The 24301-nt window shown below is 38.3% G+C and overlaps 1 protein-coding gene across 1 annotated transcript in view; it reads left to right on the plus strand.

Moving 5' to 3' along the window:
* Positions 1-23849, plus strand: part of LOC140164805 (centrosomal protein of 131 kDa-like) — a 49689-nt gene extending 25840 nt beyond the window's left edge. The window contains exons 10-21 of the mRNA XM_072188174.1: positions 5967-6204; positions 6632-6719; positions 7706-7888; positions 9106-9231; positions 9770-9876; positions 11824-11920; positions 12654-12871; positions 14845-15070; positions 17186-17409; positions 18498-18669; positions 19500-19696; positions 22842-23849. Of these exons, the coding sequence (XP_072044275.1) occupies positions 5967-6204; positions 6632-6719; positions 7706-7888; positions 9106-9231; positions 9770-9876; positions 11824-11920; positions 12654-12871; positions 14845-15070; positions 17186-17409; positions 18498-18669; positions 19500-19696; positions 22842-22977 (2012 nt within the window). The 3' untranslated portion in view covers positions 22978-23849. The remainder of the gene's footprint in view (positions 1-5966; positions 6205-6631; positions 6720-7705; positions 7889-9105; positions 9232-9769; positions 9877-11823; positions 11921-12653; positions 12872-14844; positions 15071-17185; positions 17410-18497; positions 18670-19499; positions 19697-22841) is intronic.
* The last annotated feature ends 452 nt before the right edge of the window (positions 23850-24301 follow it).

Genomic DNA, 24301 nt, shown 5'->3' on the forward strand with positions numbered 1-24301 from the left:
TCCATAGAGTTCCTATGCCACCGAAAAAACACTAAATGAATGAGTGCAGCAGTTTGCCATTTCTAAAGTTTATTTTTAGATCTCACTTGATTTTATCTTTCTGCTTGTTCCATCCGGTTCAACAATACGAAGGACTGCTGGGATGTTCACAAACACTTTCCTGTTCTTATTTTCTTGTAATAGTTCATACCGCTTCTTCCATAACTTCTGTCTTTCTGCTTGCAACTTCTTACTCAAGTCTTCTGCTATTATCACTGTTAAGCGTCAGGGAATGGATTGTCTTTAAGTTTAACCGCAGCATTCAGCACCCGTTGTCTGTCTCCGTGTCGCAAAAAAGCGATATGAATTGGTCTTAACTTATTGTGTTTTGCTTATTTGCAAACGTTGGTGTGCGATCGCCCTTTCTATTTCTTCGACTTCCAGCTCTAGGTGATCTTTGAAAAAGGTTTTAGAAAGTCACTGCATTTCTTGTTTTGATTACCTACTTCTTGATTACCCTCTACACCTTCTGGCAATCCGAACACTATGAGGTTATTTCTCGTAGCCTGTTTTCAAGAGAATCTACATGGTCGACTAATCTGTTGAAGTCTTCTACACTGGCTTTAGATGCCATGTCATCCTCTAGGGATTGCTGTCGCTCTTCAACTTGACTAACATCTGCTTTAATATCAATAAGTTCTTTCTCTATATTTGTCAACCGATTATTTATCGAATCAAGCACATCTAATCTCTTTATTATAATGTCAAATTGCGCTGAGCTATCCATCATATTCATAGTATTCATAGCGGGATTCATATGTCTATTTATAATGTCAGCGTTAGTTCCACTCACGGCACAGCGCCGATGTGTCTGGGTTGTCGAATTCAGCACCTCCTTCTGTCGACGAAACACGCCGATATTTCTCACCTGGTTTTCTTTCTTTTTCTTGTGAAGTTTTCTGTCCTTTGTTGCTTGGCATCTTGATATTACTTAACTTGTTAGGTATATAAATAGTTTATGCTGCTCTGGTTCTAATAATGGTGTAAATAAAAACAATTTCGGTGGCAGGAAAAGACAGCTGATGTTTACGCCATCTTTGACATGCGCAGAACTTAACTTTTGCAAGAATCTAATATGCTAGTTGGACTCCTTGCATCATTTTCTTTCTGAAAATGTATACTTTTATTTACTTCTCATCGTTGCATTTAGAGATGCAATAAAAAACAAATTACTAAATTACTGATTCAACGAAGGTATACAGACCATAGATACCATATTTCCTTGAATAGTCGCCCCCAGGGGTGTTGCATTTCCCAAAAGAGGGGTGTTTGTTAGAATGAAAGAGGGTCATTGTTAGAATGATAATTCCTGTTAAAATCATTAGGTAAGCTTTTAAGCGAGTTTTAAAAAACTTAAATTATTCACACGCCTTGTATTATGACTATGAATTGTAGCACTATATTGAAAATAGTTGTCAAAAAAGTGCAGGAAGCAAGCAATTGTGAGCTTTGAACATAAAGATAGCAGTATTAAGTTCATTGATATCATCCAGACGAAGAGTTTTAAGATTGGCAAACAAAGGCCCAGTATGTGCTCGAAAATCAGCATTGGTGATATATCTGATTGCACGTTTCTGAAGTCTAAAGAGAGGGTTTAGGCGAGAAGACGCAGCTCTACCCCAAGCAATATTACAATAACTCATGGGGGAGCACAAGGGTGTCATAGAGTGATTTCAGGATGACAGATGGAAGGACATAACGAAGCTTAGATAAAATACCCGCACTTCGGGCAACTTTGCTTGAGATGTATGAAAGATGATCAGCCCAAGATAGTTTATCATCGATGATGATACACAAGAATTTTGTGTGAGAGACTTGATCAATAACTTTATTGTCAATGCGAATATCGAGAACAGCAGGGAGTTTATTCTTCATAGCTCTGGTGGTGAAAAGCATGAACGAAGTTTTATCTACGTTCAAGGAAAGCTTGTTGGCATGGAACCATGAAGCAACTTTATCTAATTCTGTGTTCATGGTAGCAACCAGGGTATTTATATCACGATGTGAGAAGAAGATGTTAGTGTCATCTGCAAAAAGTAGAAAAGAAAGCTTGGTGGATACATGGGAGAGATCATTAATATAAAGAAGAAAGAGCAATGGACCCAGGATTGAGCCATGAGGAACGCCACAAGTGATCGGGAGATGTGATGAAAGTCGGGAGTTGAAGTACACAACCTGTTGACGGTTATTCAAATAATTTTCAAACCAAGTCAAGGTAAGACCTCTTATCCCGTAAGTACTAAGCTTCCTGAGAAGGATATCATGGTTGATCGTGTCAAAAGCCTTTGACAGATCAATGAAAACACCGACAGTTGGAATTTTTTTATCTAAGGAATCATAAACAGTTTGGGTAAGATGGGCAATGGCCATATCAGTAGAATGATTAGCGCGAAAGCCAAACTGGTTATTGTTGTGAAGGAGACTGTAGCGAGACAAGTAATTATAGAGGCGATTGTAAACAAGCCGTTCCAGTATCTTGGAAAAATAGGTAAGACGGAGATAGGCCGGTAATTTGAGAATTTATGAGGGTCATCCTTCTTGTGGATAGGAATGACTTTGGCGATTTTCAGTTTACCGGGCACTATACCAGACTGAAGGGACATGTTGAAGATGTGGGATAATAGCAGAGCAAGGAGGTGGATAACTTGCTTGAAGACCATAGGGTTTCGGTCATCAAGTCCAGCACTTCCAAGTTTGAGTTTAGCAACAACTTTCCGTATTTCCTCTGGATCTGTTGGGATAAAAAAGAAAGAATTGGATAAGTTAGATTTACAAGAATGCAGATCACGATTGTTTACATGAGGAATAGAATTTGCAAGCTTTGGCCCAATGGTGGTAAAATACTCATTAAATGAATCGGCAATGTCAGATGGATCACTAATTACAATACCATTGTTGTTGAAATGGTCAGGCAATGACTGATTCCTGGATTTACCAAGAATCTCATTGATTGTACGCCATGTTTTTGCTAGGTTAGTACGGTGACTCTGAAAAACATTTGTATAGTAGTTGTGTTTACATCGCCTCATAATATTAGTAAGGACATTGCAATAGGTTTTATAATGCTTTTCATTAACAGCGTTAGGCTTGTGAAGAAAACACTTATAGAGACGCTGCTTCTTATTTATAGGGCGTAAGAGGCCTGCAGTGATCCATGGCTTGCGAGGAACTTCATTCTTTTTCATCATTTTTGAATTTGACAATGGAAAATGTTTGTTGTAAAGGTTGCTTATGGCATCATGGAAGGTGTTATATGCCAGATCAGCATTCTCAGTATCATAAACGGGTGACCAATCGATCTGGTTCAAATCATATACAAAATTATCAATTGATGGACCATTGATTTTACGGGTCCTGATAGTTTTCGTAGAACGACTATTGTACATGTTACAATTGCTGAGATGAAACACCGGTTCAGAAATATCATAATAGAGAATACCTGAAGGAAAAACATCATCAACATGGTTTGTGAAAATATTGTCAAGTAATGTGGCAGAATGCGGTGTAATCCAAGTTGGCTTATCAATCAGTGGAAGCAAGTTGTGAGAGAACATGATGTTAAGAAAATCAGCTGTAGATTTGTGTGAAGCATGATTTAAAAGATCGAAATTAAAATCACCCATCAGGTAAACTTGCTTGTTTTCAACAATAATCTTGTCAAGGCACTTATCTAACATATGTAAGAATTCCTTACAACAGGTATCTGACGATTTATAAATCGTACCAACAATGATGTTCTTATCATTGTCGCATGATATTTCAACAAAAATGGATTCATAACTATCACCAGCAAACTGCAAATCTTTTCTAACCTTGTAATGAAGGTCATCCGAAACAAACATGGCTACTCCTCCACCACCTCTGTGAGTTCGAGGTGTGTGAACAAGACTATAATCTTTCATATGAACAAGTGGTAGAGGAGTTTCCTTAAAGCGAGTTTCAGAAAAACCATAAATACTAAACTTGTGATTAAGAGTACTAATGTAATCAGAAATAGTAGAAAATGTTTACTTACACTGCATCCATTCAGGTGGAAGACTGAAAAGCTGGAATTTGACTTCTTAGAAAGTTGATTGAAAGAATCATTCAGATAATAAGAACAGTTGAATTGGTTCAAATCATCGTCATAGTCACTGATATCAAGAGGATTGAAAGACAGACTACGAAGCCTATCATAATCAATGTTACAATGGTGATTAGTGATAGCATTAATAAATTCATAGTCACTTACTAACTGGTTAAAAGGAAGATCAAGTAAGGAGCATGGAGAACAAATCCAATTTTTACTAGGATTCTGAGAGTCCACACAAGCATGATGGAAATTAGAGGCACACATGGAGCATATCAAACCGGTACCATTATTCAGTTTAAGACACGTTTTACAGACAGACATAGGATCAAGAAAACAAATAAAAACAAATAAGATACATTAAATAACAAAGATCTGAGAGACCCGGATGGAAGGGCCTATAATGGAGGCCCGGATGGGAGGAACCTATAATACAGCTTATCGCATGCGGCAATAAGTTCAGGGACCAATTGGTAAAAGGGTCAACAATAGGACACAAGAACAAGCAAATGCGCAACTCTAAGGAAAAAAATGATCAAAAACAAATAATAAGAACAGCCAAATTCAAACACTTTGGAAAAAAAAACTGAAAGGAAATATTGCAGCAGAATGAGAACACTATACAAACTGGCTCACCTGAAGCTTGGAAGCAACGAAGGTTCGCATCTTACCGGTCGCATTAACGAACCACATGCGGAAAAAATAGACGCTCATAGCGCAAGTGCATGCGTCAATCATCAGGTGAACCATAGACTATGCCATAGTCGAATTTTATTAACTATATTATTATTAGTCATGATGAACCCATTTCGTTGAACTCAAAATTATACTGATGTTTATTAAAATTAAAGTATTCAATAGTAAAATGGTCATAAAGAGTTTGAAATATCAGATGATTAGTGACAATAAAAGTAATTGAATGCAACACTATCTTGCATAATTATAACGGCTCACTTTAATACTGAACAATTCTGATTTTGGAATCTACCAGTTTATCATTGTTTATTGATAGCGAACCCCGAAAATGCGACTATGGACTTTGAAGTTTAAGCAGAACTTTACCCCCTGGACTTTGCTCTCTAAAAACACACTGTCAAGCATACTTGTTTATCAGTCCATTAACCACAAGTACTAAGCATGGTATAGTACAAGACGCGCTAGATGTTTGATGAGAGATTAACTTTCGCGTCAACACAAAAGCGCCGCAAATACCACAGACAGTTGTTTACGGTGTAGTTAATGGGAATGGCGCGGGCCCAGACGATTTAAACAATAGCGAGATATGGGTGACCAATCACAAGGCAGATCCATTTAAAGATGCATTACATCATCGCCAATTTTAGTTAGGCCAGAAATTGGCCTAACTCTCCATAGAGTCCCGTGTTAAAAATCTTAACCGCAAGGCAAAGTCAGTAGTCCACTTGGGAAGCTAACAAACAGAGGGAGTAGGGTGACTGATCAGATGTGAAAATCTATCAATTGTGCACACATTAATTAAATCAGAGTTTTAAGCTTAAATACAATATCCAGAGTATGCACAATGGGCAAGTGGACTACGGGGTAGTCTAGGTGAACCAAAGCATAAACGCAGGCTGCAGTTTCATAAGTGTGTGAAATATAAATGGGAAATAATTCATCATTAACGTACCATGAATGTTAACAATAGCAACAAACAAGCAATATAAATAATTAACATCATCATCAACTCAAGGGGTACAAAATAAAAATAAGTTATAATATTCATCAAGCATCAAGCAATTGATCGATTGATTGATTGATTGATTGATTGATTGATTGATTGAACAAATTTGGACCCTGTTCCTATCTGTAATTCCTCTTTGTCTTCTCATCCTGACAGTGGACATCCTTGATGATAAAGAGGAGGAGGAAGAAGAAGATCCCCTCACAGCCAGAGATGGTGACCTCACACCAAAAGGACCTTCATTCTCTTCCAGTTTGTCTCCAGCAAAGGCTGACAATGAGGTTTATTTATCTGCTGAAAATCTGCAACAAGTCAGCAAGAAACCTGCTGCAGAAAGTTCTGCAGCTGCGGCAAAGACTAGCATGCATGCACTGCTCACAGAGGATAAACTCAAGTAAGTAGCAAGGAGGTCTCACAGGATTTTAAAATGTCCACTTACCTGTTGTCACTTGAAGGCAAGAAAGCCACAAGTGCAATGTTTTGGTGAAAATTAGCTTTTAATGGATCATGAATGAGGGAATGGACACATTTTAAGCCATTCGAGAAGGGTAGAGCTAAGTTATTGAGTTGTTCAGAAATTAAGGCTTAAAAAAGGCCGTAAGGGCAGGTCCTTGCAATAGCCGATCATAAATCAGACACCTGGAATGCAAGAAGGTTCAAATGGCAGACACAATATATTGGTATTTCATGTTTTGGAAAAAAATGTTGCAAGCGAGAAATATTTTGCAAGAAAATTGTGGAAATACATATATATATTTAATGACCATTATTTACTTCAATTCATTTCTTTGGTTGATATTTGTGAATTTGTTGGTATACAGGAACATTATGTCCTTTCTAGATCAAGTTGAGCTTGCGGATGTTGAGCATGAGAAGCAGCATGAGAAGACATTGACTCCACGTACACAGGTGAGTGATTTGGGGCAGTAATGGGCTATTCCAGTTGAAATCCATATACCTTGTATAGAAGACTTGACCATGATCTTACACATAGGGAGTGTGAATTTCAAATGGGGTTACCTGAATCGTTGACTCCATTTGAAATTCACACCCCCTGTGTGGGAGATTAAGGTCATGTGTTCCATAGGGGTGTATGGATTTCAACTTGAATAGCCCAATAGAACATATTTATTGCAGAATTTTGAAGACATTTGGTCGTAAAAGTTTTGTATTTGTATTGAATAAAATCGCATATTTTGAGTTATTATAAATGTTAGTATGTTATCCAACTTGCATGAAAATAGCACTTTCTGGAAGTGGACAAACATTGAGAGACTAAGTTACAATAGACCTTTTCAAATTGATTCATTCTGATTAAACCAGAAGCAAAAAATAATTTCCCGAACGCTCGTATATAAATCTGTATCTCTTCAGCATCATAGTGTAGAGTTCAAAGGTGTAACATGAACGACACAATCAAGCATGTGGTGCATGTATGTCTTGTGTAAGAAATTGATGTTTACCTTGCCGAGTGACAATTTATCCAAATCCAAAGTACCAAAAATTGATGAACATTTGCACTCATCTTTCCATCATTGTCATATTCTGAAGTGCCAAATAGTGGAGGTTTTGTTCAATATGTTAGGAAAATATTTTACCTGATGACCCCGTGTTGACATTGCTAAGCTGTATTTTCTCGCAAAAGGTGATACATGACATTACTTGTCCGCCATTTTGACCCCCAAGCTCACTGAATAAATACAGCTCACTGCACCTGGTTTCCTGAACTTTTTTTGATCTTGTTTTGAAATGGTCTATTGATTTATAAATGATACTGGGTTTTCTATGGGGATGTCAAGCATTTATTAAAAGTCAGTTATTGCCTGTATAACAGTTATATAAATAACAGGAACACACAAAAAATTATAAACATGATGATGTGTTTTATCCTACAGACTGATGTCACATCGGTTAGTCAGCAGCAAGTGCACCAGGCACTGTTAGTACCATCAGCTGAAGAACTGCAGAAATTGGAGCAAGCATCAGCCGCTGCCTCCGAAGTCACCAACACCGTCCTGACTCAGAGACTTCAATTAGAAGAGAAAGAGAGGAGTGTTAAGATGTTGCAGAAGGCTCTGGTAAGTGACAAAGAAATGCTATGCTTATATAGATGATGTGACCTCAATGTTTATCAACAAAGGCAAGGGACTGGTATATCGATATGCTTGAATGAACCCCATGCAACCACTACACTGTTCAATAGCCTTATTGTGATATGACAGGAGTTTTAAAAACACTAGCCCTGAACAAAATATGATGCACGCGCATACTGCCAGGCAAAAAACAATGGAAATTGTGATGATGCGTGCGCATACTGTCAGGCATTGACGTCAGAAGTCACCTCATCTATTAATGTACAAAATTGGTTGCGCAAGCGTTTTTTATTCTACTGCATTTTGTATGAGAAATTGGCTTTGTTTTATTAGTCTAGTAATCAATATTCTAAGGTACAAGCCTGGTACTGGTTTGAAAATTACATTTTGGATATTCATATGTAGCAGTAATCATACTTAAAGGGATTTACGGTCACTTAATTTAGATCCTCAAGCGTATTGCTGGTTTCATACTTTCCTGCCGCTCTGACGACGATTTTGCCTCACTGCACAGTCGCACGAGAAACGCCAGCGGTGACCAGATCACTCCACCACTTTGCCTTATCGCTAGGAGTTGAATTCAAGTCAACTCAGGAGCGGCACCACTCAGACGTAGGAGAACAGGAAACAATATTTAGCGGTGCTGAGCGGCAACATTGGCTTTCATAGTCATGATGCTGCTGCTCAGCAGCGTGGTACTCCACTTGCAGAAAAGTACAAGCGGCATGATGAAGCGTCACGCTGCTCAACGGCAAGCAGCAAAAAGTATGAAACCAGCATAAAACCCATCTTATCAATAATTTGATAGAGTATGTAAGTTGTATCAAAAACAACCTAACCCTTTCTGAAATCGACACAAAACTGTTTTCTTCAGTAACTATGAAATTATTATAATCTGATCTACTGGACTTGCGTTTTTGTGAGTGGCAATATTTCACATCCTATCTCGGATGCATCATCAGGCCAACTGATGTTAAAGCGGCAAAAGTTCGTTGACCTGTGAAGAGGATGTTACGTCACAGGTCGAAGATGAGCCCAACCTCTGAGGGATCTTCTTTATCGCTGAACAATAGGCCCCTGCTGTTTTCTTCAGTATTTTCGTAATGGAGGCCATTTACTCTATCACATATTTAATATAGGGGTGCCATCATATATGGGCATTTCCTTGTAATTTATTTTGATATGTGTATATTTACCTTCAGAATCAGCAAAGAGAGTTGACTGTTCGACATGCCAAGGAACAAGACAAGGAGATGAAGAAGAGACTGGACTTACAGAAAGAAGAATATGAGGCTGCTATCAAAAGACACTTGTCATTTATTGACCAGGTAAATAACAATCAGATAGAGGGGACAGGGTAGGAAATGTAGGGAATTGGTAGAGATAAGAGAGTGTGTAAAATCAGGGGGAAGGAGGGAATATGATGTATAATGCTGCATGGAGCCAGTAATTGCCAATATTAACCCCATGAGAACTACCTGCCTATTGGTCAAAAAAGAAGTTTTCATTATCAATTGGACCTATCAGCAACAATATTAGAATAATTTCACCACACATAAAATTGGGGTGAATTATTTGCAAAGCTCCATTCTGATTGGTGATTAAAATGAAGATATCATGTAATTGACCAATCAGAGAGAATGTTAGATCAGCAGGTAGTGCTCAGGGGGTTAAGGTTGGTAATATTTTTAGTGCAGTCCAATATCTTTTAATCGGCTGAGATGGAACCAAGCATTGTCCGGATAAGTGAACAATCTGGATAAATGAATTATGTGTAATTCTGCATTGAATGTCTGTAGTCAGTGCTAAAATTGGGACAAAAATTGTATCATTTGCTTTTATCTCAAATTGAACTTTTTTTTAAAGTTAATTGATGACAAGAAAGCATTGAGTGAGAAGTATGATATGGTGGTGAAGGAATTGAAACAGATGGACAAGAAATATACAACTCGCATCAAAACACTGGAAGACACGTAAGTATGGGATCAGAGATTTCATCTCGAAGTAATTGAAGAAAAAGTACTTTGTATAATGCCTTGTGTCGCTATGATTTTGGAAGTGACATCAAAATGCGCCTCTCGATGTGAGAGATTGTTCCAACTGGGCTGCCTTTACATGCGAGCGTAATATGGTTTGATACCCAGAACAGTAAACATGTTTCAAGGATACGCAACTTAAAACATGCAGTGGCGTCACTACCAAACTTTAAGGGACACAAGGTATAATGCTATTACTTCTGTTTCTTACAGTATTATGTGAATTCTTACATGAATTTGAGAATTTGAAATAGTAACGCAATTCAGTTTAACTTTTGGAACTTTTTTGTAATTTAGGTTTGGATCTGCATATAGTTTGGTTGCATATTATGACCAGTCCTCTTTTTTTATAATTAACCACCATCAATTGGAAGGCCAGATTTGGCCTGCTGGCCACCTATTGAGAAACCATGGCTTAACCCAAACCCGAACCCATGGTTTTTGCTATCGGAAGGAAAAAACAAACAAAAAAGGAGAGAAGATGAACAAAGAAGTCGCTTGGCACCCCTGGGATTTCCCCCTCCGACCCCTCGCATGCTATACAAAAGATCGCCTGTACCCACAGCGATTTCCTGGGTATATATGACTTAGGCTGATTGCGTCATCGCATCACGTGGAATCCATGCATGCACAGTGCTTTTCATAGTGAGCTTGGTGAGATTCAGTTCAGTAAGGGTTAATCCCTTAAGTATCATTCCTTGTCATTGTTGAAGGAATCAATAATACCAAAAACTTTTTGGAGGAGTGATGAGAAGCCCTGTGTCTCCAATAGTGGCCAATTTCTTCATGGAATTTCTGGAACAATCTGCCATTGCCACAGCTCCCATTAAATGCCAGCCTTCCCTTTGGAAACGATATGTAGATGATATTTTGGAGATTATTCGTAAAGGAAGTGCTGACTGACCATCTAAATCAGGTAGATAGAACAGGGAAAATCAAGTTCACTTATGGAAGAGGGGAAGATTCCCTTCTTAGATACTCTCATCATAAGAAAAGCAGATGGATCGGTCAAACTGTTGGTGTACAGAAAGAAAACACACACCGATCAATACCTCAATTTTCAATCCCATCACCCACTTCATCATAAGCTAGGGGTTATCAGAACCCTTTTCAACAGAGCAGATCGCATTGTTACCGAGCACGAAGATAGAGATAAAGAGGAGGAGCACATCAAGCAGGCACTCAGCAAATGTGGATATCCAGACTGGTCATTTGAGAGAGTCAAACAGCAGTGCAAAACTAAAGAAGAACTTGGACGATACAAAATTTCGGGGTATGGTAGTTATTCCATATGTGCGGGTATCTCAGAGAAAGTCCAGCGGATTCTTAAGAAACACAGTGTCTCTGCAACAGTGAAGCCACACACATTGAGGAACATGTTAGTTCACCGTAAAGATAAAAGGGACATAAGTGAAACATCAGGGTGTGTGTATGAAATTCCATGTCGCAACTGCACCCACACATATGTTGGGGAAACAGGAAGACAGTTTGGAACTAGAATGAAAGAACATCAGAAAGAATCGGATAAAATCAGTCAAAGGACATGCATCAGAGCCGCTCGGTTATCATCGGTTTCAGAACAACACAAGTCTGCCATTTCAGATCATGTTGCAGAAAACAATCACATCATAGACTGGGAGGGGGCCAAAAGCTATGAACAATGAGTCATGCATACAACCAGCTTATCCAGGAAAAATCAACTGGCAACACTACAGCTAAGACAGCAAGTGCTAGTATTGGTTACAGCTCAGTCAAGAAGAAGCAACCAGCCAGTAAGGTTGCGAAACATCACTACTAATTGTGAGTACCTGGATTTGCTAAGAGAACTCTAGTAATAATTAATAAATCATTCCTTGTCATATTTCATTTTGTCTTTATACATAGCCATGGCCAAGAACTCACTAAAATCAAGGAAGTCCAAGCAGCAGCAGAAAAGATCAAGAGAGAGAAATGGATTGATGAGAAAACAAAGAAAATTAAGGTAAGTACATCCAAATTGATAGTATGCAACATGTCTGTTCCCTGTCCAAGACATTTATATATATGATTCCCAAATTTGGTAAACTCAATGTTGTGATATTTCATGTGAAGTACTATAGCCCATATACCTTGCTCAAGACAGTAATTTAGATAATAATGATGATAAATATATAAAACATATACATATTTCAGAATATAGGTGTCTATTTTGTAACACCTGGATAGAGTGTCTTCCAAATAAAACTTACACTTCCCACAAAACCAAATTAATCATTATTTTTTCGAATCAGACTTCAGCCGTAATTGTTAAGTGACAAATAATTTGGTGGGGTTTTTGGAAAGGAAAAAAACGTTTGCAAAGTTATTGTATGCTATACCAGACCCACAAGTTTTATGCACGCTTTATAAACTGTCACTGGCCACTATGGCCCCAAAGCACTACATAAGTCATTTAACACTAATTCAAGGACTTTCAGCAAAGACAGGCGCTTCCTAGACATACCACAATAAACCATCACAGCTAGATTCTCCTCCTTGTGTTCCATTAACTGGGACAATAGTCAGTAAATTATTCTTTGTCCAATAGAATTTCAAGCTAGTTAATTTCTTTTATGAGAGCAAACTAAAGATAATTGACACTTCAGATGCTCATCATATTCATATCATCACCAGAGTCTTGCTCGTTCTTGAATGATCTAACTTGCCTGCTACTTTAATTCAATCTTACTCCACAGGAAATCACTGTCAAGGGTCTCGAACCAGAGATTCAGCGACTCATAGCAAATCACAAAGCGGAGACCAAGAAACTGAAATCCATCCATGAAGCTGAGTTACTACAGGCGGAAGAGAGAGCAGGTCAAAAGTACATCAGGCATACGGAGGAACTGAGAGACCAACTGGCTGATGAGAAAGAGGCTGCTTGTGCTAGGGAGAGGGAGTTGGCTAAGAATAGGTAATCTTCGCCAATAATTTCAATATATACCTTTCACATAATAGTCATTAGTCATCTTCTTAACTCAGTTGAGTCCTCAAAAAAGTTGTAATCACAAAACCATGTCTTACCTTCTCTGATGTGGAACTTATAGACAAGGTTGTTAAGCTAGTGCCACATGTCATTATCCCACTGGTTTTCAGACACCGCTGAACCACACAATCAGAAAAAAAAAACCCGGAAACCTCTAAAAAAAAAGAAAAGATCACAGCTGATGGCAAGAATTTTCATACTACATACGTCGAAGTTCACTTTTCAATGGGCGAACTGTAGTTAGGATAACAAAAATGACTGGTAAGGAAGTTCACTAGATGACCTCAGAAGGTCAAGTCATCTGAAAATAAAAACGGTGATAAGAATAGTCACCCTTACATGCGAAAATACAGCTTATGTAGCCAATGTCAACATGGGGTCATCATGTGAAATATTTTCCTAACATATTGGGCTAACACCACAGCTATATGTGATCTGCTACCACGAAATCAGCGTAAAGTTGACGCGACTTTATACTCATTTTGTTGAGTTGGTAGTTTCGAGATATTTGGTCTGACTATTTGATGTTCTTTGTTTGCCACCACCTGTACAAGTCAGTAGTATTATCCTTTGTGAATGGCCCATTGTACCCCCGTTCACAAAGGACATACAGACATACTTAGTGGCTTTAACAGGTGGGTGAACACCAACACAGAAGCCAGGGCGTTTTAAGTGACTAACGCCTTGCAACTTTATACTGATTTCGTGGTAGCAGGTCACATATGGTACTTCACAATATAACAGTAATAGAAAGAAAAGTGCAAATGTTTGTCATTTTCAGCATAAATAAATAAATTAATACTTTTGCCAGTTGTATATATAATGGGCTATTTCAGTTGAAATCCATACACCCACTTAGACTATGCCATAGTCTATTTTTGATAAATAAAAGCATGTTAATCATGATGAAAGCATTCAGTTGAACTCGAAATTATACTGATATTTAATACATCAAAATACTAGTATAAAATTGTTATGAAAAAGTTAATATAATTATATTAGTGACAGTAAAAGTAAAGTGGCTTATATTATTGAATGCAACATATCATAATGTCATAATTGTATTGGCACTTCAGTACTGAACAATTCTGATTTTAGAATCTGCCAGTTTATTAATCGCGAAATTCCAGGTTAAAAATAGACTATGGACATTCAATTAAAAACGTGATTTTGAACAGGCAAAGTCCCTAACACTCACACTGTCAATCATACGTGTTTATCAATCAAATTTAACCGCAAGCAAATACACTAGACGCGCTCATTGACTTACTGACGCGTTCATGCAATTACACAACACAAAGGCGGCGTAGGCCACATACTTGTGTACCATGTAGTTATTAATGGTAATGACAGGTACCGGGACAGGTACCGGAGGATTTAAACCATAACGAGATCTGGGCGACCAATCACAAGCCAGATCCATTTAAAGATGCATTACATCATCGCCAATTTTAGTAGGCCAGATTTCCGACAATCTCATCCATAGAAGCTCATAGACAGCCGTGTTAAGCATGTAAACCGCAATCCAATGTCAGTAGTCCACTTGGGAAGCTAACAAACAGAGGGAGTAGGGTGACTGAAAAGATCAGATGTGAAAATCTATCAATTGTGCACACATTAATTAAATCAGAGTTTTAAGCTTAAATACAATATCCAGAGTATGCACAATGGGCAAGTGGACTACGGGGTAGTCTATACACCCACTATGAAAGACATGACCTTAATCTTCCACACAGGGGGTGTAGATTTTAAACGAAGTCGCCCATTCAGGTAACCCCATGTGAAAGTCACACTCCCTGTGTGCAAGATTAAGGTCATGTCTTTCATAGGGGGTGTATGGATTACAACTGGAATAGTCTAATGCCAAGACTCTCGCCCACTCTTCTTCCATACCCCATTAGATATGAAAAGCAGCTGGAGCAGGAGGAAGCAGCCTACCAGCAGCAAAGACGAAGACTGTATTCAGAGATACAGGAGGAGAAGGAACGGATGGCAGAGACGGCCAAGAGACAACGTCAAGAAGGTGACAGGTTACAGATGCAGATGGAAGAGAATAATCGGAAGACTGTGTCTGCAATGAAGGAAGAGTATGAACAGGCTAGAGAGGAGCAAGAAAGAAGACATAGGGTGAGAGCTTTTTGTTTGAGCACATTTTGTTTCACATGTATTGGGTTATTCCATTTAAAATCCACACTACCCCTGTGGAAGATTTAGCTAAAGGCCCATTCCATGTCAACTCCAGGGATGTGTACCGCATCACCTCTTCAATTTTTTCTTTTTCTGTGTGGTGGTAGATATTGATGAGAAAGTAAAATCCTGAAAATTTGAGCTTCATACTCCATTTCGTTTTCCCGTGGCATCAATTTGAAATTTAGGGGTCAGCGTAAAAAATGTGTCGCATAGCTTGAAGACACGTTGGAGGTCCATAAATGTATAAAGGAACCCTTTAAAACTTTAAAAAGTATGTATCCTGGGGTACTTTTTGGTGTAGAATTCAAGTCTGCTATCAGAAAACTTGTAACTCCTTTACTTTAAAAGATATAGGGCCCTCAAAATGCAACTTCGTCCAACCAGGACCAACTTTGGGGGTCAGAACTCCAAAAGTAAAAATAATTTTAAGCGTCAATTTTTTGCCAGTCAGAGCCCTTTGGTAGGACATTACTCTTATCCAATATTGAGCATATTAGAATACATTTAGCTGAGATATTACCCATGGAAAACCACTTTTTTACATTTTGACCCCCCTGAAAACCAATGTCAGACAATTTGCCCCACCATCAACTTCAGGTATGTTGAAGATATGTTCTTGGACAACATTTCTGAGAGATATTGGCTTGGGGTCTTGATGGCTTCAACACATCAGTTAGGTTTGCCTACTCCATAGAGTTGTACACATTTTTGATTTTGCATGTATAATGATTTAATTAATTTAATTCTAATATGCTCAATATTGGATAAGAGTAATGTCCTACCAAAGGGCTCTGACTGGCAAAAAAATGGACAATAAAATTATTTTTACTTTTGGAGTTCTGACCCCCCAAAGTTGGTCCTGGTTGGACGAAGTTGCATTTTGAGGGCCCTATATCTTTTAAAGTAAAGGGGTTACAAGTTGCCTGATACCAGATTTGATTTCTACACCAAAAAGTACCACAGGATACATACTTTTCAAAGTTTTAAAGGGTTCCCTTTATACATTTATGGACCTCCAAACATCGCCTCTTTCGCTATGCACACATTTTTACGCTGACCCCCTAAATTTCAAATTGATGCCACGGGAAAACGAAATGGAGTATGAAGCTCAATTTTTCAGGATTTTACTTTCTCATCAATATCTACCACCACACAGAAAAAGAAAAAAAATTGAAGAGGTGCTGCGGTGCACATCCCTGGAGTTGACATGGAATGGGTCTAAAGTCTTCCACATATTGAATATGAGTTTTGAACACAATAGACAATTGGGTAACTTCCATTTGAAATACGCACTCCAGTTGTGGAAGGTATAGGTAAAGCCATAATACAGTGGGAGTATGGGTTTCAAAATGATTAACTGTGACCAATTACATTTGGAAAACATACTCCCCCTGTGAAAGATATTTCCCAAATCTTTTACAGGGGTAGTGTGGATTTCAACTGGAATAGCCCATTTAACATAAAGGCAATATTTTGAAAATACTGTGTTTTGAGATTACATTGTTTTGTTTTTTAGCTGTATGAAATTCAAAACAACAGTTTTTTGGCTGTAGTGGATTAATTTTTGATTGAATTTTGGAAAACAATTTAGGCAATTTTCAAAAATATGTTTGCAAAACATTTTTCAGATTTTTTCAAGCTTTCTGTGATTTTTTAGGGTCATTTTGCCTCTTCCAGAAAAAAAAAATCCTGACCGACCGACCAACTGGGCAAGTTTGTCCGCCAGAAAAGTTTGTTCAGCTTGCATACTGATATAGAATGGCATGCACATAGTTGGGCGCAAGGCTTACACTAGTTGTGCATTGCGTAATGTGTGACTTGCGCACATGTATGCGAATTTAGGTGAGCATGAGTTGGAACTTTATTGACGCACATAGTAACAAAAGCCAAATAATTTTCACCTATTATAAGCCGAACAAGCTTTAGAAGAGGGTTTTTTTTTGTCACCTAATTTTTTTCAATTTACAGGTATTTATATATAATTTCTTTCTTTATTGTTTATTCCTTCATTTATTCATTCCTGATTTACTGTTTGTTTTCTCTATGATTTAGACAGAAGTGAAAGAACTTGAGGAGAGGTTAAAAATTGAGAAGCAGTCTTGGGAAGAAAACTATATGAAGAAACAAGAGACTGTTTTGGTATCGAAAGAGAGAGAACTGAGGGAGCAAGTTAGACGAGACAGGGATAAGGAGATTGAATTGGTCATCACAAGGCTTGAGGATGATGCAGCCACATCTAGGGAAGAAGCTGAGAGGACTGCTGAAAATAGAGTCAAGTAAGTTTGATATAAAAAGAACATTTAGGGAGCAAGTTAGATGAGACAGAGACAAGGTGATTGAATAGATCATGCAGCCATATATATACCGTTTTCCCCTCTGATGTGGCTGTGAAGTCGAACGTGTTGAGGCAGCTGTTTTGCATGCACATCTGTACAGCATCTTTAATCGTGTGCGTGTACATATGCCAAAGCTTTGAGTGAACGCTAGCGATTTGAAGCTGCACCCAATGAAATGTGCACTGATATCCCTGCCACATCAGGGTGAAAAATGGTATAGCATTATCTATGGAAGAAACAAAGAGGGCTGCTGAGATTATGGTCAAGTAAGAGCAGAATTAACAAAGATAGATTAACAATGTGACACTTGATAGAGAAGCGGCTTCATGAAGGGGAACAATATATGTAGCAGCTGTTGAGAATAGAGTCAAGCAAATATGGAAATTAAGATTGATTTTAAGCAGAAACAAAAGCAGAATTGCCCTTATACTAGCCACCTTGAAAAAGGATAGTTGTAGATATGGATGAAAGAGGTGAGGAGAGGTAATACAAGAGAGAGGAGAGAGAAAAGGGATCAGCATGAATGGAAGAGAGACCAGCAAGGGAGAATGATAGAGAACAAGTTTGGGTTTAGGGGTATGGAAAGGGAAAGGAAAAGAAGGGAAGGAGAGAGAAGATGAATGAGGGAAAAGGAAAACAATTTCTTGTAAAGGGATGTTTTCCAGAATGGCTCAGGTTACCATCCTATTAACTTTTTAATGAATTGGTTTAGGAAGAAAAGTCTAGTTCACCGATTGGGATCCCTGCATTATACTGTTTCACTTCAAGTTCAGTAGTGACGTAGGTGCATATTTTAGCTAGTTAAAGTATCATATCATGGGCACTAACTTAATTGCCCAGAGCATATAGGCCTATAGCACAAAGAAGTTTGGTTTGCTTGCATGGTTGCACTTGTGGCACAACCTCATAAAAGCACTTACGTCACTACCAAAGTAGAGGTGAGACAAAGTATAAAAGCACTCATCTGCTTGTAACCATTTCCCTCCACTAAAATAAAACTTAACATCGTCATAATTTTGATTTTTCAGGCGCATCAGGGACAAGTACGAAGCTGAGTTGAAGGAGATAGAATTATCAGAGAGAAACACTCAGGAAAGATACAATGAACTGAAAGCCAAGCTAGGAGAGGTGGAAGGAGAAAATATCAGACTTGGTGGATTATTGAAGCAAAAAGAACAGGAAGTGGATGATGTCAAGAAAGTAAGTATCACCCTTGGGTCTTACCCATCAATTTCTGGACTCAAATAAGATGATATAATTTGCTTGGGTGGATTTGAAGAAAATTAAGTTGAGTTTGAAATTAATTATATTTTTAATTCATTGCATATGAGGTGCAATGTCCAAAATTTGATCGACTATGCATGAAAGCCTACACCAAATTAGCCTATTGTCAAGTCTTCATTTAGGGATTATACAGCTTGATTCCATAAGCAGTATGATTCCATAAGCAGTATAATTCCATGTCTTGATAGAAGGCTAAACTCTGTGGAGGCTTATATCAAGGTAAATAGGTAATAAACAAAACAGAAGCTCTCAATTATGTTTCCTTGTGGGCCACGGAGGGCCAAACTCATTTCAAAGATCTGTGTGTATGGGCCAAATACACCTGATTTTGCTATGTTTATTGTACATTTCAGAGCTGTTTCAGGGCTAACAATAATTGGTCTGAAGGTCAGATCTGGCCTGCAGGTCACCTATTGAGAACCTCTGACCCAAAAACTTGGTTTTTTTACTTACAAAGAAAATTCACAGAAGCAAAGACAACAATATTTTAAGAGGTTTTTGAAACTTTGGTGATGCCTGCAACTCTTACCTGCTATGGAAGATTTGCACTGAACTTGTACACGGTGCACATGTTGATTAAGTTTTTGTTAACTCACAATCAAACAGCTGAACATTTTTGAGATTGAAGTGAAGCTGGTACAATTCTTGACGTCAAGTAGTGGTAAAAAAAGTTCAAGAGGAGCCTAAAAGTGAAAAAAATATTCTTAAGAAAACCTAAGTTGATGACTGTTGCATTGTTACCACAGGTGTGTGATCGTCTAACAAAGGAGCGTAACAACGTGCAGGAGGTGATCAGGCAAGAGTTTGCAGACAGACTTGTAGCAACAGAAGAAGAGAATAAGAGACTTAAGAATGAGATGTCTGAGATGAGAGCCAGGCATAAGCTGGAGTTACAGAGGATACAGGAGAGTAAAGAGGAAGAGATGGAAGAGGTGCATAAGAGGTGAGAATATGTTAATGTTCAGGGTTTTGTCTCACTTTGGGAAGAGAATAAGAGACTTAAGAATGAGATTGCAGGGATGAGGGCCAGGCATAAGCTGGAGTTACAGAGGATACAGGAGAGTAAAGAGGAAGAGATGGAAGAGGTGCATAAGAGGTGAGAATATGTTAATGTTCAGGGTTTTGTCTCACTTTGGGAAGAGAATAAGAGACTTAAGAATGAGATTTCAGGGATGAGGGCCAGGCATAAGCTGGAGTTACAGAGGATACAGGAGAGTAAAGAGGAAGAGATGGAAGAGGTGCATAAGAGGTGAGAATATGTTAATGTTCAGGGTTTTTGTCTCACTTTGGGAAGAGAATAAGAGACTTAAGAATGTGATTTCAGGGATGAGGGCCAGGCATAAGCTAGAGTTACAGAGGATACAGGAGAGTAAAGAGGAAGAGATGGAAGAGGTGCATAAGAGGTGAGAATATGTTAATGTTCAGGGTTTTTGTCTCACTTTGGGAAGAGAATAAGAGACTTCACGGTTGTTTGATGGGATCATTTTTTAGTTTTTCAAACAAAACATCATGTACATCCCAATTTAGGCTTAAACAGCTTAAAGTGGTATCATGCTAATGTATACAGATGCTTTTGAGTCATTTTCAACTTTAATTTCCCCTTATTTACAACATGATTTACTTTCACAGCATTTTTTAAAGCTTTTTTGGATATAAAATGTATCTATTTATGACAAGATTGGTGGCGCTATTTAGATACGGGAAATTACTCTTTCAAGCTTTTAATACAAATAATTCCTTCTGTTTTTTGATGAAATATGTTTATAAAATTTCTTTGTTGCTTGTTTCACCTATTCCACCTGTTTTAATGGCAGTATTGATTACCTACCCCTTGCAAATTAAGATATATGATTTATGATAAACAGCGCCACCTATAGTTTGCATTTTCTTAATAATGAAGCCAATTCTATATACATCAAACAACCGTGACTTAAGAATGAGATTTCAGGGATGAGGGCCAGGCATAAGCTGGAGTTACAGAGGATACAGGAGAGTAAAGAGGAAGAGATGGAAGAGGTGCATAAGAGGTGAGAATATGTTAATGTTCAGGGTTTTGTCTCACTTTGGGAAGAGAATAAGAGACTTAAGAATGAGATTTCAGGGATGAGGGCCAGGCATAAGCTGGAGTTACAGAGGATACAGGAGAGTAAAGAGGAAGAGATGGAAGAGGTGCATAAGAGGTGAGAATATGTTAATGTTCAGGGTTTTTGTCTCACTTTGGGAAGAGAATAAGAGACTTAAGAATGAGATTTCAGGGATGAGGGCCAGGCATAAGCTGGAGTTACAGAGGATACAGGAGAGTAAAGAGGAAGAGATGGAGGAGGTCCATAAGAGGTGAGAATATGTCGTTGATCAGGATTTTGACAGCTCAATATTGGCAGGGGACAACAAACCAGGGATTGGAAGTGGTCCAGTGGTCTACAACAAACGAACTACAAACAGTCAAAGTCTCGGCATCACCCGATAAATGAGGGCACAGAGTTCCTTGAAGTGCGACAGATGTTACTGCTACACACATGCTGCATATTTTTATGGTCTGAACACAAAGATGCACAATGCAGAGCTGCCAACTCTCCCTCTTTTTGCAGGAGACTCCCTACTTTTAAACCTTCAGAACCCTCAATTTTTTGATCATCTCCCTGAAAAGGAAATGGCTTCGTCCATTAAGATGTACACATTTTGACAAATCTCCCTGATTGCAACAGGAAATCTCCCTTTTTTCAAGATTCAAATGTTGGCAGCTCTGACAATGCTCTATCACGAGGGCATGCAATGCTGGCGCACACGCACCATCGAACAGTAGGCCCTCATAAATATGGAAGAATTCACAGCATACAAAGCAGGAGGACTTTGACTGTTGATTAGATTTTGCACAAGAGATTTTGGAGGAGGCATACAAGCTCTAATCCCTCCCCACAAAAAATATTAATCTTCTTCCTTCCTTCCTTCCTTCCTTCCTTCCTTCCTTCCTTCCTTCCTTCCTTCCTTCCTCCTCCTTCCTCCCTCCCTCCCTCCCTCCCTCCCTCCCTTCCTATGTACTGTACTCAATGTGTGAGTATTTTCTGCTCTCTATGCATGCATGCAATAGCAGCTGATCAGAAATCTTCCAAAATTTGTTCAGAAAGATGTTGCGTGCGTTGAACAAAAAAAAAACAATCACACACTTCTGACAGCATGTTAGATGAGCTCATGGTGTGGTATGATTGTTGTTCACACCAAACATGTACCATATTGCACTTACATGGTTGAGCATGTTGAATGCGGTGTCAGCTGTGTGGTCGAATATGGATTCACATCATCAGATATTGATTTGTTAAATATATTTTGATGGTCTGATCATGATCAGATATGTAGGATCAAAATCATGTGAGCACATATTTAGTATTCTCATCATGAAATTCTATTCAGTGTCTTAGCTAGCCACCCGTCTGGCCATCATTTTAGCTTTGCATTACAAGGCCATAGCAAGACATATTTGAACTCTTTGAATCCCCAATGTTTTAATGGTCAAGTAGGATAGGTATTTTTATTCAAATGACGGGCAAAGCTCAATTTCTAGCTAAAGCTGAATTTATACTCGATCGCTTTTGCAGAAAAGCGATTTTCACGCATGCTCAATGTTTACTTACATTTCCAGAGCGTCAAGCCGATCAATCGATTCAAATCGCGGAGGCAAAAACGACGTCGCTTTTGCAAGTTGAAGAAATCTCAACTTCCCAGCGATATCGCTTGACACGTGAATGCGTCAACCAATCATATACAACCAACTGGATCTATTATTTTGCTAATTAATTTACCTTTCTCGATTTTTAACTTTTGGTGATAAATTAATTCAAAGCAATAATTATTGACAGCAACTCATGTTTTAAAAATGTATTTTGTGGCATTTAGAATATTTTAATTGTCGTCTGCAATCGCTATCGCCGTGATAAGTATAAATGCAAAAGCGACGGGCGATGCATCGCAAAATTTGGCGATTGCAAATCGCTTTTTCAAAAGCGATTAATCGCATCGCTCGGCGATCGAGTATAAATTCAGCTTAAGACCCTGATTCTATTATTTGTCTTTTACTGTTCTTCTTCCAACAGAGTGAAGCAAGCCATTGTCAAGAAAGAAGAAACTGTGAACCAACTAAAACAACAACACGCTGCTGCCGTGAAAAGAGCAGATCACTTGGAGTCATTATTAGAACAACAAAGGAAACAGCTGATCAAGAAGAAATGACAGCGGTGATTTGCTGATAGCTTTCTTGTACTCTAGTCCGATGCAATTTCACCTTATACAGCGGTAATTTGCTGATAGCTTTTTCATAATCTAGTCTGATCCGATCTCGCCTTATACAGCAGTGAATTGCTGATAGGTTTATCGTAATGTTGTCCGGCAATCTCGCTTTCCACCACCACCTGCGATGCCATACACTCACAGAGTAAAGCTGAGTCACCACAGCAGCTGAAGGGAATATTCCATCATGCATTGCAGTGTATCTGCTTGCTCCATATCAAATGTTTACAACAAAAATAAGTAAGTGCAACTGAAATATGTAGACATATGGATAGTTGCGCAATACTTCAGGAGTCATATTTTCTCAAACAAAAGTCTATAAGCACCCCTCAGGGAAGTGAGTAATTGAAAGTTCAAATGAGGGATTTTGTGTACATTTTCAATGGCACACATAATTCTATTATGGTACCGCAAAGCATAATGGGATACTCCTTTTAGCTGCTGTGACTGTACGCTATCATAACAGTTGTGTTAGTAAGCTTACCTGTCACAGTTGGAATAATACAATATTGTCTGCAGTCCTTTAGTTTTGAAAAACTGTATAAAAGTGGTATTTTTCCATGCAATTATATTTTGTGCAGGAAGATTGGTGTATCCTTGGTGTAAGATATTCACGAGTTCATAAGTTTGTTTGGCTTATAATTGGCAAAATTATTCGTTTTTGTTACTGGGCACGTCTATAAAGTCCCAACTCATGTTCGCATTAATTAACTTAAGCCTGCGCCAGTCATGCATTACTCAATGCGCAACAAGCGTATTTGCTGCGCCCGACTGTGTGCACACCATTTTATATCAATTCACGCTGTTATGAGTCTTATTTTAAACCGAACAAATTTAGTCTAGCGTAAAGACCCCATTGAGGAATTAAGCAGCTTACAGAATAAAGCTGTATAATCCTTCAATAGAAGATTTCTGTGCTAGACTAATTCCGCCCAGGTTTGACAGGGTCACATTAATCAACAGGGTTGTTATTAGAAACCTTGTTATTGACTATCCATTAGGCCTGAAAAAAGTATGTAATTGCCCTTAAAGCTCCAAAGACAGGGTCCGTTTACTTTTTCTTTTATTTTTAAAACTATTTTTGCCACATACAATATTAAAAAATGCAAGTTCACCACAAACTGCGATGGTAAACAATGATTTAGTAGGTTTTTCAGGATCGTTTTATCAAAATATATCAGAGTTGTGTGGTACAAATTACAAACAAGCAAAACAATTTGCAAATTTTATACCAAATATTTAAAAATTCCAATATGAAAAGAAATGT

The sequence above is a fragment of the Amphiura filiformis genome, chromosome 11, assembly GCF_039555335.1.
Source record: "Amphiura filiformis chromosome 11, Afil_fr2py, whole genome shotgun sequence".
In the NCBI taxonomy this organism is placed as follows: domain Eukaryota; kingdom Metazoa; phylum Echinodermata; class Ophiuroidea; order Amphilepidida; family Amphiuridae; genus Amphiura; species Amphiura filiformis.